At 41.8% G+C, this 16148-nt stretch overlaps 1 protein-coding gene across 4 annotated transcripts in view; it reads right to left on the bottom strand.

Annotated features, from left to right (window-relative positions):
* Window positions 1-14823, bottom strand: part of LOC144040361 (deoxyribonuclease-1-like) — a 42593-nt gene extending 27770 nt beyond the window's left edge. The window contains exons 1-4 of one of the 4 annotated variants that reach the window (XM_077554506.1): window positions 14696-14823; window positions 9129-9293; window positions 8968-9056; window positions 5939-5950 (exon numbers count right to left, since the gene is read on the bottom strand). In XM_077554506.1, coding sequence (XP_077410632.1) covers window positions 5939-5950; window positions 8968-9056; window positions 9129-9287 — 260 coding nt within the window. In that variant the 5' untranslated portion in view covers window positions 9288-9293; window positions 14696-14823. Of the gene's footprint in view, window positions 1-5938; window positions 5951-8967; window positions 9057-9128; window positions 9294-13472; window positions 13634-14009; window positions 14439-14695 lie in introns of those variants that run through there. The other 3 variants (XM_077554496.1, XM_077554513.1, XM_077554521.1) reach the window with 3 other exon arrangements.
* Between the last annotated feature and the right edge of the window lie 1325 nt (window positions 14824-16148).

Raw genomic sequence — 16148 nt, 5'->3', positions numbered from 1 at the left:
GTGGGTGCGTGACGTCACTTCAACTCGTCACCATGGCAACGATCTTTTGTCACTAGACGTCAAATTCTCACATTTTGTAGTCACGAGTGTCTTCTTTCAGACAAACTAACTTTTATTTGGCTAAGGTGTCATTTAGTACCTTTATTTTCACCTTAAGCAAGAGAAGTCGGACTAATTCGCCTGTCTTGTACATGTTAATTTCAGGCGCCTTCCTCTCTCCATTTCTGATAAATCATAAGTTTTCAACCTGCTCTCATTTGGTCATTTTTTATCCGATTAAGAAAATGAGAACATGCTCGTGTTCCCCAAACCCTTGCCGTTCTAACGAGCCATTTCTTGAATCTGTATCTTCAACCGTTAAGTCGTGAGAGGCTTTTGTACAAGGGGTGCTTCTCTCATGCGATCTCAATGCAATGTGGGGCGCGTGACGGCTCCAAGTCAAAAATGTATGTGCTCTTAAAGTGACAGTGACATATTTTTAGATTATGGTTAACTTCCACATTTCTTGACCGATTCCAGTCATTTAAATTTTAAACTGTTCAGCTCATTTACATTTTTTTAAATACATGTTCAGGGACAGTGAGATACTTTTAGTTGATGTTGATTATGGTTAACTTCCACATTTCTTGAGCGATTCCAGTGGTTTAAATTTTAAACTGTTCAGCTCATTACCAAAGAGTCAGCAGTCCCATTCAAAATTTCCGCGGGAATTTTTCTAGTTATTATTATATCATCTTCCGCGATTTTTCCGGTAAAATGCAGCCCGTACCGTAGATCGCACCGGCACAAATGAGGTATCAAACGATGCGGCTCGATCTGACTCGCTGCGCTATTTTTCTTCTAAGAATTCTGAGTTACCATGGCGACGCTATTCCCAAAAAAGTCCCAAATAACTCCCCATTGGGAATGAATGGGAAACCAAAAGTGATCAAATCAATTCAAGCACCTTTTTCCAAGACACGCTGCGCACGCATACGTTATCCGACCGATACAAATTTTAGCTCATTTTGTAGGAATTTTTCCCATCTTTAGCTCAGTGTGGAAATCTTTTTTAAGGAATGAAAGCTCTCCCCCCTGTGCGGGTTCAAAGACAGTGAGCAAACAGCAGACAAAAAGCCTTCTCCCATTGTTGTGTATTGCGTTGGTTAGAGTGGACTAATTAGCCATCCAGTGCCGGGAACCAAATAATGTATTTGAAAAAATTTCACTTCAACTCGTCACCATGGCCACAATCTTTTCTCACGAGACGTCAAATTCTCACATTTTGTAGTCACGAGTGTCTTCTTTCAGACAAACTAACTTTCATTTGGCTAAGGTGTCATTTAGTACCTTTATTTTCCCTTTAAGCTCGGACAAGTCGGACCAACTCGCCTATCTCTGCCATGTTAATTTCAGGCGCCTTCCTCTCTCCATTTCTGATAAATCATAAGTTTTCAACCTGCTCTCATTTGGTCATTTTTGATCCGATTAAAAAAATGAGAACATGCTCGTGTTCCCCAAACCATTGCCGTTCTAACGAGCCATTTCTTGAATCTGTATCTTCAACCGTTAAGTCGTGAGAGGCTTTTGTTCAAGGGGTGCTTCTCTCATGCAATCTCAATGCAATGTGGGTGCGTGACGTCACTTCAACTCGTCACCATGGCCACAATCTTTGCTCACTAGACATAAAATTCTCACATTTTGTAGTCACGAGTGTCTTCTTTTAGACAAACTAACTTTTATTTGGCTAAGGTGTCATTTAGTACCTTTATTTTCACCTTAAGCATCTTGAACCGTTAAATCGTGAGAGGCTTGGTGCGTGACGTCTCTCCAACGTGTTAGTCCAATGCATGTGCGTCAATGTGCATGTTTCTTAAAGGGACAGTAAGATACTTTTACTTTATGGTGATTATGCCTAACTTCCACATTTCTTGACCGATTTCAATCGTTTGAATTTTAAACTGTTCAGCTCATTTCCATTTTTTAAAATACATTTTCAAAAATAACACATTATTATTATTATTTTTAATTTTTCTATTAAATGTAACGGATTGGCAATTGATTAGGTACACCCTGGATTATCGCCACTCTGCCCACCCAGGGGGGCGGCCATCTTGGCCAATTAATTAGATACACCAAGGATTCGCTCCCCTCCGCCCACCCAGGCCGGAGGCCATCTTGGCCAATTGATTAGGTACGCCCAGGAGTCTTGCCACTCCGCTCGCCCAGGGCGGCGGCCATCTTGGCCAATTAATTAGGTACACCCAGGAGTCTTGCCACTCCGCTCGCCCAGGGCGGCGGCCATCTTGGCCAATTAATTAGGTACACCCAGGATTCTCGCCACTCCGCTCGCCCAGGGCAGCGGCCATCTTGGCCAATTAATTAGGTACACCCAGGATTCTCGCCACTACGCTCGCCCAGGGCGGCGGCCATCTTGGCCAATTAATTAGGTACACCCAGGATTCTTGCCACTACGCTCGCTCAGGGCGGCGGCCATCTTGGCCAATTTATTAGGTACGCCCAGGATTCCCGCCACTCCGCTCGCCCAGGGCGGTGGCCTTATTAGCCAATTAATTAGGTGTGTACCTAATTAATCCCCACTCTGCCCACCCAGGGCGGCGGCCATCTTGGCCAATCAATTAGGTACGGCAAGGACTCTCTCCCCCTTGCCCACCCGGGTCGGCGGCCATCTTGGCCAATTTATTAGGTACGCCCAGGATTCTCGCCACTCCACTCGCCCAGGGCGGCGGCCATTTTAGCCAATTAATTAGGTACACCCTGGGATACCGCCTTTCTGCCCACCCAGGGCGGCGGCCATCTTGGCCAATTAATTAGGTACGGCAAGGACTCTCTCCCCCTCACCCACCCGGGTCGGCGGCCATCTTAGCCAATTGACTACTACTAAAATTACTACAAGTACTACTAATCCTACTACTTCTGTTTGTACTTGCTTACTACTTACTACTATACTACTACTACTATGTCTACAAGTACTACATACATGCGTGTTTCCACCTTGCAAGAGTCAGCAATTCCACATTTCTTGAGCGATTCCAGTGGTTTAAATTTTAAACTGTTCAGCTCATTACCAAAGAGTCAGCAGTCCCATTCAAAATTTCCGCGGGAATTTTTCTAGTTCTTATTTATTCTTCCACGATTTTTCTGCTAAAATGCGGCCCGTACCGTAGATCGCACCGGGATAAATGAGGTATCAGACGATGCGGCTCGATCTGACTTGGTGCGGCATTATTTTTCTAGGAATTCCGACTTACCATGGCGACGCAATACCCCAAAAACTACCCCAAAAAGTGCCATAGGAATGAATGGGAAATGGAAAGACAAAATCACACATCAAGCACCTTTTTCCAAGACACGCTGCGCACGCATACGTTATCCGACCGATACGAATTTTAGCTCATTTTGTAGGAATTTTTCCCATCTTTAGCTCAGTGTCGAAATCTTTTTTAAGGAATGTAAGCTCTCCCCTCTGTGCGGGTTCAAAGACAGTGAGCAAACAGCAGACAAATAGCCTTCTCCCATTGTTGTGTATTGCAAGTGCCAGAGTGGAGCAATTAACTTTAGAGTGGCGGGAACAAAATAAATGTACTTCCAAAAGTTTCCCTTCAACTCGTCACCATGGCCACAAAATTCTCACATTTTGTAGTCACGAGTGTCTTCTTTCAGACAAACAAACTTTTATTTGGCTAAGGTGTCATTTAGTACCTTTATTTTCACTTTAAGCTCGGACAAGTCGGACCAACTGGCCTATCTCTTCCATGTTAAATTCAGGCGCCTTTCGCTCTTCATTTCTGATAAATCATAAGTTTTCAACCTGCTCTCATTTGGTCATTTTTTTGTTCCCCAAACCCTTGCCGTTCTAACGAGCTATTTCTTGAATCTGTATCTCGAACCGTTAAGTCGTGAGAGGCTTTTGTTCAAGGGGTGCGTCTCTCATACAATCTCAATGGAATGTGGGGCGCGTGACGGTGTGTGCGCTCTTAAAGTGACAGTGAGATACTTTTAGTTTCTGTTGATTATGGTTAACTTCCACATTTCTTGACTGATTTTTGTCGTTTAAATTTTAAAGTGTTCAGCTCATTTACAAAGTCAAATGTGTGTGCGTTAAAGTGCATTTTTCTTAAAGGGACAGTGAGATATTTTTAGTTGATGTTGATTGTGGTTAACTTCCACATTTCTTCACCGATTCCAGTGGTTTAAATTTTAAACTGTTCAGCTCATTTACAAGAGTCAGCAGTCCCATTCAAAATTTCCACGGGAATTTTTCTAGTTATTCAATAGAATTTTCAGTAGGATATTTGGATACCAAAAAATTTGATAACTGGAGACCTACAGACAAGTATTCTTAAAATGATACATCAACTTACCAAGGGACAACAGAAGGAAACTGGCCAAAGGCTATAATTGGCATATTTACATGCAAATGTTCGTTAATATTAGTGCTGTCAAATTAAAAGCGTTAACTAATTAATTAATCACATTAATCATGTATTAATGCAGAATAATCACACTATTAATTTTGACCACAGATTAACCTTTATCTTGACAGCGAATGGCTACGTCAAAGATAGCACAGGTTGAGCATTAAACATAACAACATGAAATTAATGTAATTACATTTTTAAATTTAATAAATGTTTACGTAAGACATTAAGAATATTTGTTGATGTCAAACTACTGGGGTCATTTTTTTTCCATTTTAAATTACTGAAGTAATTAACTGATTAGAAAAAGAGGAGGATGAGTGTGTGCAGTGGATCAAAAAATGTTGACGTTCTCATAATATTAAATGTCGAAAGAATTAACACTTAACAGGTGCACTTCAAATTTGGCGGGCAATTTATTATTATTTTTTATAAAAAAGCCTTTTTTAATTAAGCGTTTAATTATGATTAATGAAAATTCTAAAATGTGATTAATCTGATTTAAAAAATTAATCGTTTGACAGCTCTAATTAATATACAGTGTCATTGTATTACATAAAATAAAAACAAGTTCAGTCATAGGTCAGTATGTCTATTTGTACTTATTTGTATGCACGTGGCATTTGACATTCATTTACTGGCATCTTAATATTGAAATGAACTATAGCTTAAGTTTACATTTGATATGCCATTCAACAAAATATATTTTCTTTAATAAATTAACAAATAAATGCTATTCTAGAAATAGATGTTTTTGTAAAAGTAGCGCCACATTTGATTAGGACAATTCTTTGTGTATTTCTTTCCTCTAGGTGTGCACAAACTACACTGAACTCAAAATTTAAAAATAATAATAATAATAAATTAGTTATTGGTCTTGAAAAATAGGGATTTATCAGTATCAGCTTGAAAAATATATATCGTGCATCCCTAATAGTAATTATAATAATAGAAACTTATATCATTCACACACACACACGTCTTTGTATCATCGTGGGGACATTTCAATGACATGATGCATTTCCTAGCCCCTTCCCCTAACCTCAACCATCAAAAATAATTGCCTACCCCCATTCCTTACCCTAACCCATAACCCAATTCAAACCTAAACTCTAAAACCAAGTCTTGACCCTCAAAAAGAGGTCTGAACTTGTGGGGACCACCAAAATGTCCCCACAATTTCAAGTCGATCCCCACAATGGTAGTTAAACCTGGAAAAACACATGTGTATGGGCCCCACAATGTAGCAAAGACAAAACACACACACACACACACACACACACACACACACACGCACACACACACACACACACACACGGTCCTAATTTGAAAAAGTATAAGTATGATGTCTAGCAGTACACATCGTATAACACACGATTGACAGCTTCAGAGTCAGCTGATATGTTGCATTGGCAGGTCATGTGATTTATGCAATCGCAGCCAATCAGATTAGTAGATTGGATTATAAGGCTCTTTGTGAAAGCTGCGACGACGCATGCTTGGAGATTCCATCATACCTTTGAGTTTTCCTGTTGAGGGTCAGAAAGCAGACATGACATCATTGCAAGGTTAAAGGTCATTACCATCACCTTCTGGGTCCCATAACCCTTACTGTATTCTGACCAAATGTATGGACGACACCAATAGTATCACATTATGCCTTTCCAGTTGCAAGGTAAGGAGGTACAACAGTTTCTGCTGTCAATATGTTACTCATGACTGGGATGCCCTCTGACAGAAAAATAACCTCTGGAGCTGTGTAATAAATATTGGGATTGGGATGGAGATGCACAAAAGATAATAAATAATTAGTAGTTATATACAATCAATTTAACTCATGTTCAACATGAGTGGATGAACAAAAACATATTGGGGGTTGGGGCTGGATTGTTTGATTATTCGCTGATATAATCAATAGGATGATCAATTTTAAAAAGATTTGATACCGACAGCCCTAGTACACCACGGTGGCAGAATGATTACGTCAGATTCAAGAAGTGGCGTAGGTAGTCTGCAATTGTGTTTATCCCACTGTTTGACCTGAAGATGGCACCACACAGATGGTTTTTGCTCCAAATTCAGCTTTCAACAAACATGAACTAAAATGTCAAATAATGACCAGGACATGTGGACATCTTGAGTAGACACACATTTATACAGTTTAACCAAACATAAAAAGTTGATTTGTGATTGAGTACTACCCCTTTAATTTATAATGCCGTAAAAAAAAAAAAAAAAAACATTGTACAAAAAGCCTCTCGGAACGCATTGTGTTCAAATCTTAGTTCCTTGTCAAAAATAGCCAATCTGGCATTAGAGAAAATCCTCATTCTTTTGTAAGTGAGCCATGGAGAGGCTAATCCTTCTAATATTTTCAGAGAGGAAGTGAAAGATCCTTCTTTCTGTTAACAGGGATGTGATTTGACCAAAGTGAAATTATCTGAAAATTTAGCCGGGGGTCTGGGGGCCGCTGGCACCCAGCTAGGTCCAGGGCAGTGCCCTGGTGGGGGGACACGGGGGGCAAAGCCCCCCAGAGCTCATGGGTTTTCCGTGTTTTTAAGTACTTTCAATGCACTCACATGACAAAGAAATAGACAAAACAACAGCATAAATTTTCAATGTATATTGAACTATCCCATATAAAATGGCAGTTTTAGTCAACTCAAAATCAGTCACGTTCAAAAACATTGGACTGTCTTTGCTTTTAAAAACTATCACTGAGAATATCATCATATCTAACTAATGTGATTACAAAGTTAACACATAAATAATGTTGAAGAGTTCAAATTTCATGAACAAATAATTGTATCATGACCAAATGAAAAGTAACTCATATTAGAGCATACCACAAATGTATTTGTTATAGCAGAAGATGTTATCTGTCGGAGTCATGTGCATACACAATGAACTACAAAAAAAAAAAAATAAATGTTTTTTTTTTTGGGGGGGGGAGATAAAAAAAGCGGAATATCCGCGAATTAGCGGAAAAATCACATCCCTCTGTTAAGTAAACATGTTTAAACAAAATTTTATATCTGCATTTGACCCATCACAGTGAACACACACTACTTGTATTTAACTCATTCACTCCCAGCCATTTGCACTGAAGCAAGCCCCTTCTCTCCCGGCTGTTTTACTGGATTTTGACTGATTTTGCGAGACCCACAGAATATTGTGTTCTATTGCTATAAAAACATAGAAGCCGCCAAAAGAAAGATTAGAGTATCTTCTTTCATCAGGAAAAAAAAAAGGATATTTGTATCTGTTTCAGTTTTGCAGCAAATTAGCATTAGAATATAGCTAAGTTTCATCATTATTCACAAACCTGTTGAATACACTGGGGAAAAGAGCTTGGCCCTGGTTGATCTCTTAAACTCTGCTGCCACCGGATGGCTGTTTTGTTGTAATAACTACCATTGCTTTAAGTGACCTCTTTAGGTCAGAGGCTGCATCAAAGCCTTCTGTATGCTCTAGCATAAAAAAAACATTAAAACTTTTGGGACCATGGAAATATTTAAAATAGAACATGTTTATACGTTTTGGGGAGCAAATGAGTTAAGAGTCAAAAATCCAAACTCATTAAAACATTATCCACCAGTGCTGAAACAACGCAAACCAAAATCCGAAAACCAAAATGACTTTCTTGCTTCGGTTGCCAAAATGTAGTCGGAAGAGTCCGATAGTCAGACAAAAAAATCCAAAAGTTTTAGCACATATTCCCTCTCTGCTTCTAATAAACTTGTTTACACTCACGTTCACGGCATCACTTCCGCGTTCTCCCTTTAAGACAACGCACCTCCACCACGCACACACGCTGACTCTCTATTCGCACATCACACAGCCTTCAGGTGCACACACAAGCGAATCCTCATGCAACATGAATTAAAATGTACTACTTTATTTTCAAAAGTCAGAGGGAGCCACAACAGAAGGATGAAAGAGCCACACGTGGCTCCTGAGCCATGGGTTGACGACCCCTCTATGAACACACACAAACCTGGACAGCGAAACTGCAGATGGCTCATTAAAGCAGATAAGGATTCTTTGATCTCGTCACTGTTACTTGGACAATATTATGTTCAGACCAAAGACGAAATTTCGCTTCACCCCGCATTTCTCGCATGACTTTAATCGCGGATATAAATATAGCTGCTTTAGCACCATGCCACAACAGATAAGAGGAGGGGCTCCACTTTCTCCTTTGGCATAATGTATGAACATGGCTACTTTGGCCAGTCAATCAGGTGGCCGGTGATTGTGCTAAAACTTTAGCTAATGCTAAATGCTATTGCTGTACTGGTTCACGATTCAACTGCTGTAAACATTAAACAATGAAATATACTTACAAAATACGCCACCTTCCTCACTCTTCATTCTCCAAGCCTCTTCCAGTTTCGAACCTGGTTGTACCTACCTAATCATCAACCAAAGTGCGTGTAACAGCGGGAAAGTGGGGCCCGCATACACAAGCTCACGCCGCTAACCGAATGAAAGGAACGTGACTATGGGAAGTGGTAGTCCAAGTGAGTTTGGCTTAAATAAGTACCTGTTGAGCGCTGCCAGCAGGCTTTTGATGGAGGAGCTATCAGAAGCCATTACTTCCTGGAGGAGTGTGATGTCACAGCGAGACAAGATCTGTATAAATGCACACTTTTTAGCACATAAAAAGTAAGTGTGCGAGTATGTGTTTATGTTTAAGGAACCCACCCGTGTGAGCGTATGCAGCACTCTGTTGTTTGACGCCTTGTGTGAGTCAAGCTTCTGCAGATTGTAGGCACAGATCCTGAACGCTGAGATGGCCCCGCCCCAAACCACCACACACAGGAAGGTCAGCAAGAGACAATGGTAAGGAGCACGCCACCTCATGATCAACTGTGGAACAAAACACACGTGAACCTTGTGGCACTTCAAAGAAGTCGGGTCATATATAATGGTAGTGAGGTCATGTGTGGAACTGTGGATGTAGAGGAGAGATGTCAAGTGTGGCAGTGTGTTTACATGTGAAGAATGTGACATCATGCCCAGGCCCTTTTGGCACTGATGCCCAAAATGCCCTGTTGTCCTTTTTTTTTTGGGAGGGGGGGGGGGGGGGTGAAAGTAATTTTGTTGCCTTTCAATACAACGGCGCATTGAGGCCACGTATACATATATTTTTTTTAGGGGGTGGGGGCAACATTCCACAAATCTGCCACTTTATAAAGTAGCAGATTTTCGAGAAATAAAAACTCAGAAACTAATTGAGAAATACACATAGCATACTACTCACTCTTTGAACCGTTGTGTACGGCCAGCGATAAAGACGCCTTGGGAAGGCCATACGCTGAGGATCAAGCATTTAAATTATTTTGTTATCATTTACACATTCATATATTTTGGTATTTTTTGTACAAGTAGCTAAGTTGATGTGTCGAATCTGCTGCTCTCTGTCATTCACTTGCATTTACCTAAAGTATGCTAACTTCTGATAGATTACTGTTAGTCAGCTGATAGGGGATCAGGTTATCTATCGCTCTAGCTGCCATGTATGACGAGTAAAGTTTAAATCAACAATGAAACCGGCTCCATCCTGCCTTTTCATTTTATAAACAGTATCCCATTAACCACCAACAAATCCTCAAATGAGACTATAGCTATGCTACGTTTATTTGTCGTAAGTTTCTGAGTTTTTTTCCCCCTCAAACTTGCCACTTTATAATGTCGCAAATTTGCCACTTAAGAAACTCGCAAGTTTGCCACTTTATAAAGTGGCAAATATTTGAGATATTACCCCCCCTCTGAAAAAAAATAATTCTATATCTATCCATCTATCCATAGTGTGTGTGTGTGTGTGTCCCTAATACGCCGTCTTATTTAAAAACTACAATTCAACTTTTTTTTTTTATTTACATAAATTTGATTATTATTATTCAGTGCCATTGGTCACAGAATCCTCACAGATGACATCATATAATGCTAGACGCGTCGCTCTTTCAAAAACAGGCCCGCTTGCACCTGCTCTCTGCAAGTTGGCCACTCCGTTTTTATTGTTTAACTTAAGTAGGCCAGAATTAACAAAAAAAAAGGTCATAGTAATGTTTAATGCAGAAAACTCAAGCAAAACAAGTCACGTTATTTTATCGATCTTGTCACAGAGGTAGTTGCTCGCTTAAATTGAAATGTAGTGACATGAGTTGTTGTAATCAGCCTATCAAGTTCAACTATCATGAAGTCATTGACATTTGGGCACAGAGGGCACTGGGCACGGGGGAGACACGTCCCCTCACTTTCAAAAAGATCACAATATGTCCCATACACTTTCGCAACATAAGGCAGCAAAAATCTCTGGACTTATGCTCCTCTTCCATTGGGATGGGCATAGAGCCTGAGAAGCCTATGTTGTGCTCCAACTACTGATGCATTTCAGGTACAAAAAAAAATGCTGAATTTGTAACCGACTCACAATTTTAATCAACCTGCTTCCTGAAGTCGGATCTCCAACTCAGCAAGGCAAACATCTGCTCATCACGTAACACTCTAGTCACACTTGAGTTTTGTTCTACAGTGTTGCGAGTTCTAAAGTCCAACTTTCAAATGAATACACCGTAATGTTGTGCACGTCTTACCACGTTGTAAAAAATGACGCGCTTACTCAACGTGAAAGTTAGAAGGAACACTTTTCAGTAGATGTTTTTAACTATTTTTTTTCCCTCTTAAGCTAGATAAGTCTTCTGGGATGTACTCAACGATAGCTGAATTGAAATACTTTAAAATATATGGGGAAATATTTATGGCTACATCTTTGTGTTGAGCAAGACAATGAACTCTTATTTGCTTCTGGTGAAACATGGCAGCACCTTTCATGGCGGCAGGTTGTTTTTACATTGCGGGGTTTACCTAAGGTGTGTGTATGTGGGGGGGGGGGGGGGTGAAAAAGAAGGAGGGGGAAAAAAATACCACAGACTTTTGTCTCAAAAACAACAAAGTAAGAAGACTATCACATCCTATGCCTGTTGCTCAGATGTGGCAGTTAATTGTACTTTAAAATTGATTACAGTCACAATAATATAAGATTGAGAATCTACACAGACAAATAATAAACGGCATTTGCTTTTACCCTGAATCAAGCTAAATGTAACATTTTGCCAACACTTTATAATAACGATTGTTAGTTCATTCACTCCCAGCCATTTTCACTGAAGAACCCTTTTCACTCCCGTTTGTTTTACTTGATTTTAACGGATTTTGCAAGGTCCACAGAATATTCTGTTCTATTGGTATAAAAACATGGACTACCTACCAAAAGAAAGATTAGAGTCTCTTCTTTCATCGGGAAAAAACAGGATATTTGTATCTGTTTCCGTTTTGCAGCAATTAGCATTAGACTGTAGCTAAGTTTCATCATTATTCGCAAACCTGTTGAAAACACTGAAGAAGAGAGCTTGTTGCTACATGGCCCTGGCTGATATTTGATACTATGTTGCCACCTGCTGGCCGTTTATTGTAATAACTACCATTGCTTTAAGCGACCAGAAGCTGTATCAAAGCCTTTTGTATGTTCTAGTATATAAAAAAACAAAAAACACAGTTTTAACCATTTGTAAAGCATTAGTTTTACATGATCAGGATTTTTGGGGCCGATCACAATCAGCGAGAAAAAAATTAATAAAAATTCAGATCACCGATCCGATCATAAGATGAAGCAATGTGTCTGTTTAAATAACTACTTTGTTTACTGTTTATTAGGGCTGGACGATTATGGGGAAAATAATAATCATGATTATTTTTTATTGAGATTGAAATCACGATTAATAAAACGATTATTCGTTGATTTTTTTACTAAAACGCAACTATTTATAACTATGATCAGCTTTACGCCCATTCATCCCTCCACACTTTATTCTTGAAGACTATTTTTTTTGTCAAGTATAATAACCTTATAAATATCACATGAAATTCAAGCCTCTTGCATTTGTATTCTTCATTTTCAAACTTTAGCATTACATTACCCACTTTATCATATTTTATCTTGTGTTATTTTCACTAGTCTGGGGACTTAGTGGGCTATCCTGGGACCTCATGGATTGTATGTTGTGCTATGTCCTGTGGAAATGTGTATGACCCCAAAAAAAAAAAAACCCTGACCAGGTTTGCCCACCCCTGTTTTAGAGATTTGCCTCCTCTAACATACCTGAATAATCATCTCAAGCTCTGCAGGATCCTGATAATGATCCAGATCATTGAATCAGGTGTGTTGGGGGAGAAGAAACCTCTAAAACATGCAGGACTCCGGCCTTGTAACGTGTGATGGTTTGGGCGCTACTGGATAGCCAAGTAGGGAGCAAAACATGGGCTGACTGTCCACATGTACTCACTTTATTAAAAGACAAAAAAAAGAGGTTTGTCAGTACTATCACGCTTCACAATAAAGCATTAACGGTTCTGCACATGACCGCTCAGGTCCATGGCAAAAAATGTATAGGAGGTCGCAAGTTAAGTCTAAGCACCTGTTAGACACATTGGTAATTTGGTGGATGAATTTTAGTGTGAAAGCTCAACAGTGACTAACGACGCTTGCAAGCATGTTCGGGCTTGTGGTGGCAAAGACGGACAAGCGATCGAGCTCTACTTCAACAAGGAGGCGGCAGAACAAGTCAAGTGACGTTTACATTTGTCACGCACGCACACACGCGCACACACACACTCACACACACACACACACACGCACACGTACTTAAATAATTGTGAGGACATCCATAGACATAATCCTTTTCCTAGCCCCTTCACCTAACACCAACCATAAAAAAATATTGCCTACTCTCATTCCTTACCCTAACCTCAACCATAACCCAATTCAAACCTAAACTCTAAAACCAAGTCTTGACCCTCAAAAACAGGTCTTGAGTTGTGAGGACCGGCCAAAATGTCATCACTTCACAAAAATGTCCTCAATCTGTTGGTTGAAGACATATTTTGGTCCTCACAATGTCGTATGTACAAGTGCACACGCACACAAACACACACGTTTGTCTTTGTAGGGCCACCCCATTGACAATGCATTTCCTAACCCCTTACCTGCGTTGAAGCTCTTCAAAAGTTACAAGATTTTGTTTGTCCCTCCACACACAAATATCTAAACAGTTGCAAATGCAGTTCCATTGTTCGGCAACATAGTTGTGTCGATCTCACTTATGTCCCCTTACTGCCCAGGCCACTTCCGCAACAGCTAGCCAACAATAGGACTCGTTGTTACAATTTAATTTAGTTATAGCCCCGATCTAGCTCTGTAGACGCCAACCTGGATTTGTTAGTTACATTTTAAATTGACCTCCTGTAATCCGTTAACATAGGATACAGAGTATTCAACTATGAATCGCCCCCTTGTTGCTCCGCTCAGCAGAGAATGTTTGCGTGCATTTGTTCACACTTGTGTTTTAATGGAAATAATATTAAAAGTAGTTTGTAGCAAAGACAATATACAAGTAAAAACGAATCTCGCGACACCTTAAGGTGGATAATTGCTCTTTCTTTGTTTGTTCCGCTTGTTTTTGCCGTCAGAGCATTAAGTGAGTAGACGCCATGGCAAGCCAATGACGCTCGGGGTGTTCTTACCTGAGCCCAAAGTTCAGCGTTGGTAGGTGTTAACGAGTCGGGCAAAAAAAGCGAAGACTTGACTGGGTGGCAGCTATCGCAATCTGTCTCCCAACCTGTTCACAACTTCCTGACTCAGCAGCGGAACAACACAGCACGCCCTCCAGGTATGTTGCATTCACTGCCTGTATTATTTTCCCACTTTGGAACTCTTTTTGACCACCAGACGTTCCAAGCAAAACCCTCACAATACGTTTGGGTCTGACAGGCATCTTCCCCCACCATCGGAGCCAACACACCACCAAGTGGTGATCAGTTGACAGTTCCGCCCCTCTCTTCACCCGAGTGTCCAAAACATGCGGCCGCAAATCTGATGGCACGACGAAGTCGATTATCGAACCTAGCCTAGGGTGTCCTGGTGCCAAGTGCATATATGGACATGGACATATACGTATTGTGCATATGCACAAACAACAGTCAGGACCCGTCCCCCAACCCGAAGGCGTAGGGAGGCTACCCTCTCGTGTGTGCGTGTGTGTGTGTGTGTGTGTGTGTGTGTGTGTGTGTGTGTGTGTGTGTGTGTGTGTGTGTGTGTGTGTGTGTGTGTGTGTGCGCGCGTGTGTGCGTGCGTGCGTGCGTGCGTGCGTGCGTGAGTGAGTGAGAGAGAGAGAGAGAGACTATATCTAGTCGGAATTTCTCTGCCTCACACATCAGCTCAGGCTCCTTCCCCGGCAGAAAGGTGACATTCCATGTCCCAAGAGCTAGCTTCTGTAGCCCAGTATGGAGGATGTAGCCGGTATTGAAATGGCCAGCCTGCAGTCCACGTCTTTCACTTATAGAGCACATTTGGCGCATCATAAAGGGGAAGGTGCAACAAAGAAAGCCCAAGACAGTTGAACAGTTAGAGAGACGCGTGTTAGATAAGAATGGGACAGCATTCCTATTTCTAAACTTGAGAAACTTGTCTCCTCGATCCCCAGACGTTTGCAGACTGTTGTAAGAAGAAGGGGGGATGCCTCACAGTGGTGAAAATGGCCTTGTCCCAACTTTTTTTTAGATTTGTTGACACCGTGGAATTTAAAATCAACATAGTTTTAGGTACCAATCCTCTCGAGAGGGGTTGGATTCCCTTCCATTCTGCAGTTGCCCACGGTGAGAGGCGCAGAGTAGGTGTGGGTATACTTATTGGCCCCCGGCTTGGCGCCTGTATGTTCCGATTTACCTCGGTAGATGAGAGGGTAGCCTCGCTTTGCCTTCAGGTGGGGGGACGGGACCGGCATGTGCACCAAACAGCAGCTCAGAGTACCCACCCTTTTTGGAGGGTGTGCTGGAAAGCACTCCCCCTGGGGACTCAGTAGTTCTGCTGGGGGACTTCAACGCTCACGTGGGCAATGACAGTTAGACCTGGAGGGGCGTGATTGGGAAGAACGGTCCCCGCGATCAGAACCCGAGTGGTGTTCTGTTTTTGGACTTCTGTGCTCGTCACGGATTGTCCATAACAAACACCATGTTCAAACATTCCGCACCTCCATTGTCGAGGCGGCCGATCAGAGCTGTGGCCGTAAGGTGGTCGGTGCCTGTCGTGGCGGCAATCCTCGAACCCGCTGGTGGACACCAGCACTAAGGGATGCCGTCCAGCTGAAGAAGGAGTCCTATCGGGTCTTATTGGTCTGTGGGACTCTGGAGGTAGCTGACAGGTACCGGCTGGCCAAGCGGAATGCAGCTTCAGCGGTCGCTGAGGCAAAAACTCGGACATGGGAGGAGTTCGGTGAGGCCATGGAAAATGACTTCCGGACGGCTTGAAGCTGAGTGGGAAGAGGTTAGGATGTCAATCAGCACCTCCAAATCCGAGACCATGGTCCTCAGTCGGAAAAGGGTGGCGTGCTCTCTCTGGGACGGGGAGGAAATCCTGCCCCAAGTGGAGGAGTTCATGTATTTTGGGGTCTTGTTCACGAGTGAGGGCAGGAGGTAGCGGGGGATCGACAGGCGGATCAGTGCAGCGTCTGCAGTGATGCGGGCTCTATATCAATCTGTGGTGGTGAAGAAGGAGCTGAGCCAAAAGGCTCGATGATCTACGTTTCTACCCTCACCTATGGTCACGAGCTTTGGGTTGTGACCGAAAGAACAAGATCCCGGATACAAGTAGCCGAAATGAGTTTC

Source organism: Vanacampus margaritifer, chromosome 1 (assembly GCF_051991255.1).
Source record: "Vanacampus margaritifer isolate UIUO_Vmar chromosome 1, RoL_Vmar_1.0, whole genome shotgun sequence".
NCBI lineage: Eukaryota > Metazoa > Chordata > Actinopteri > Syngnathiformes > Syngnathidae > Vanacampus > Vanacampus margaritifer.
This window is presented reverse-complemented; position numbering and strand designations above follow the sequence as displayed.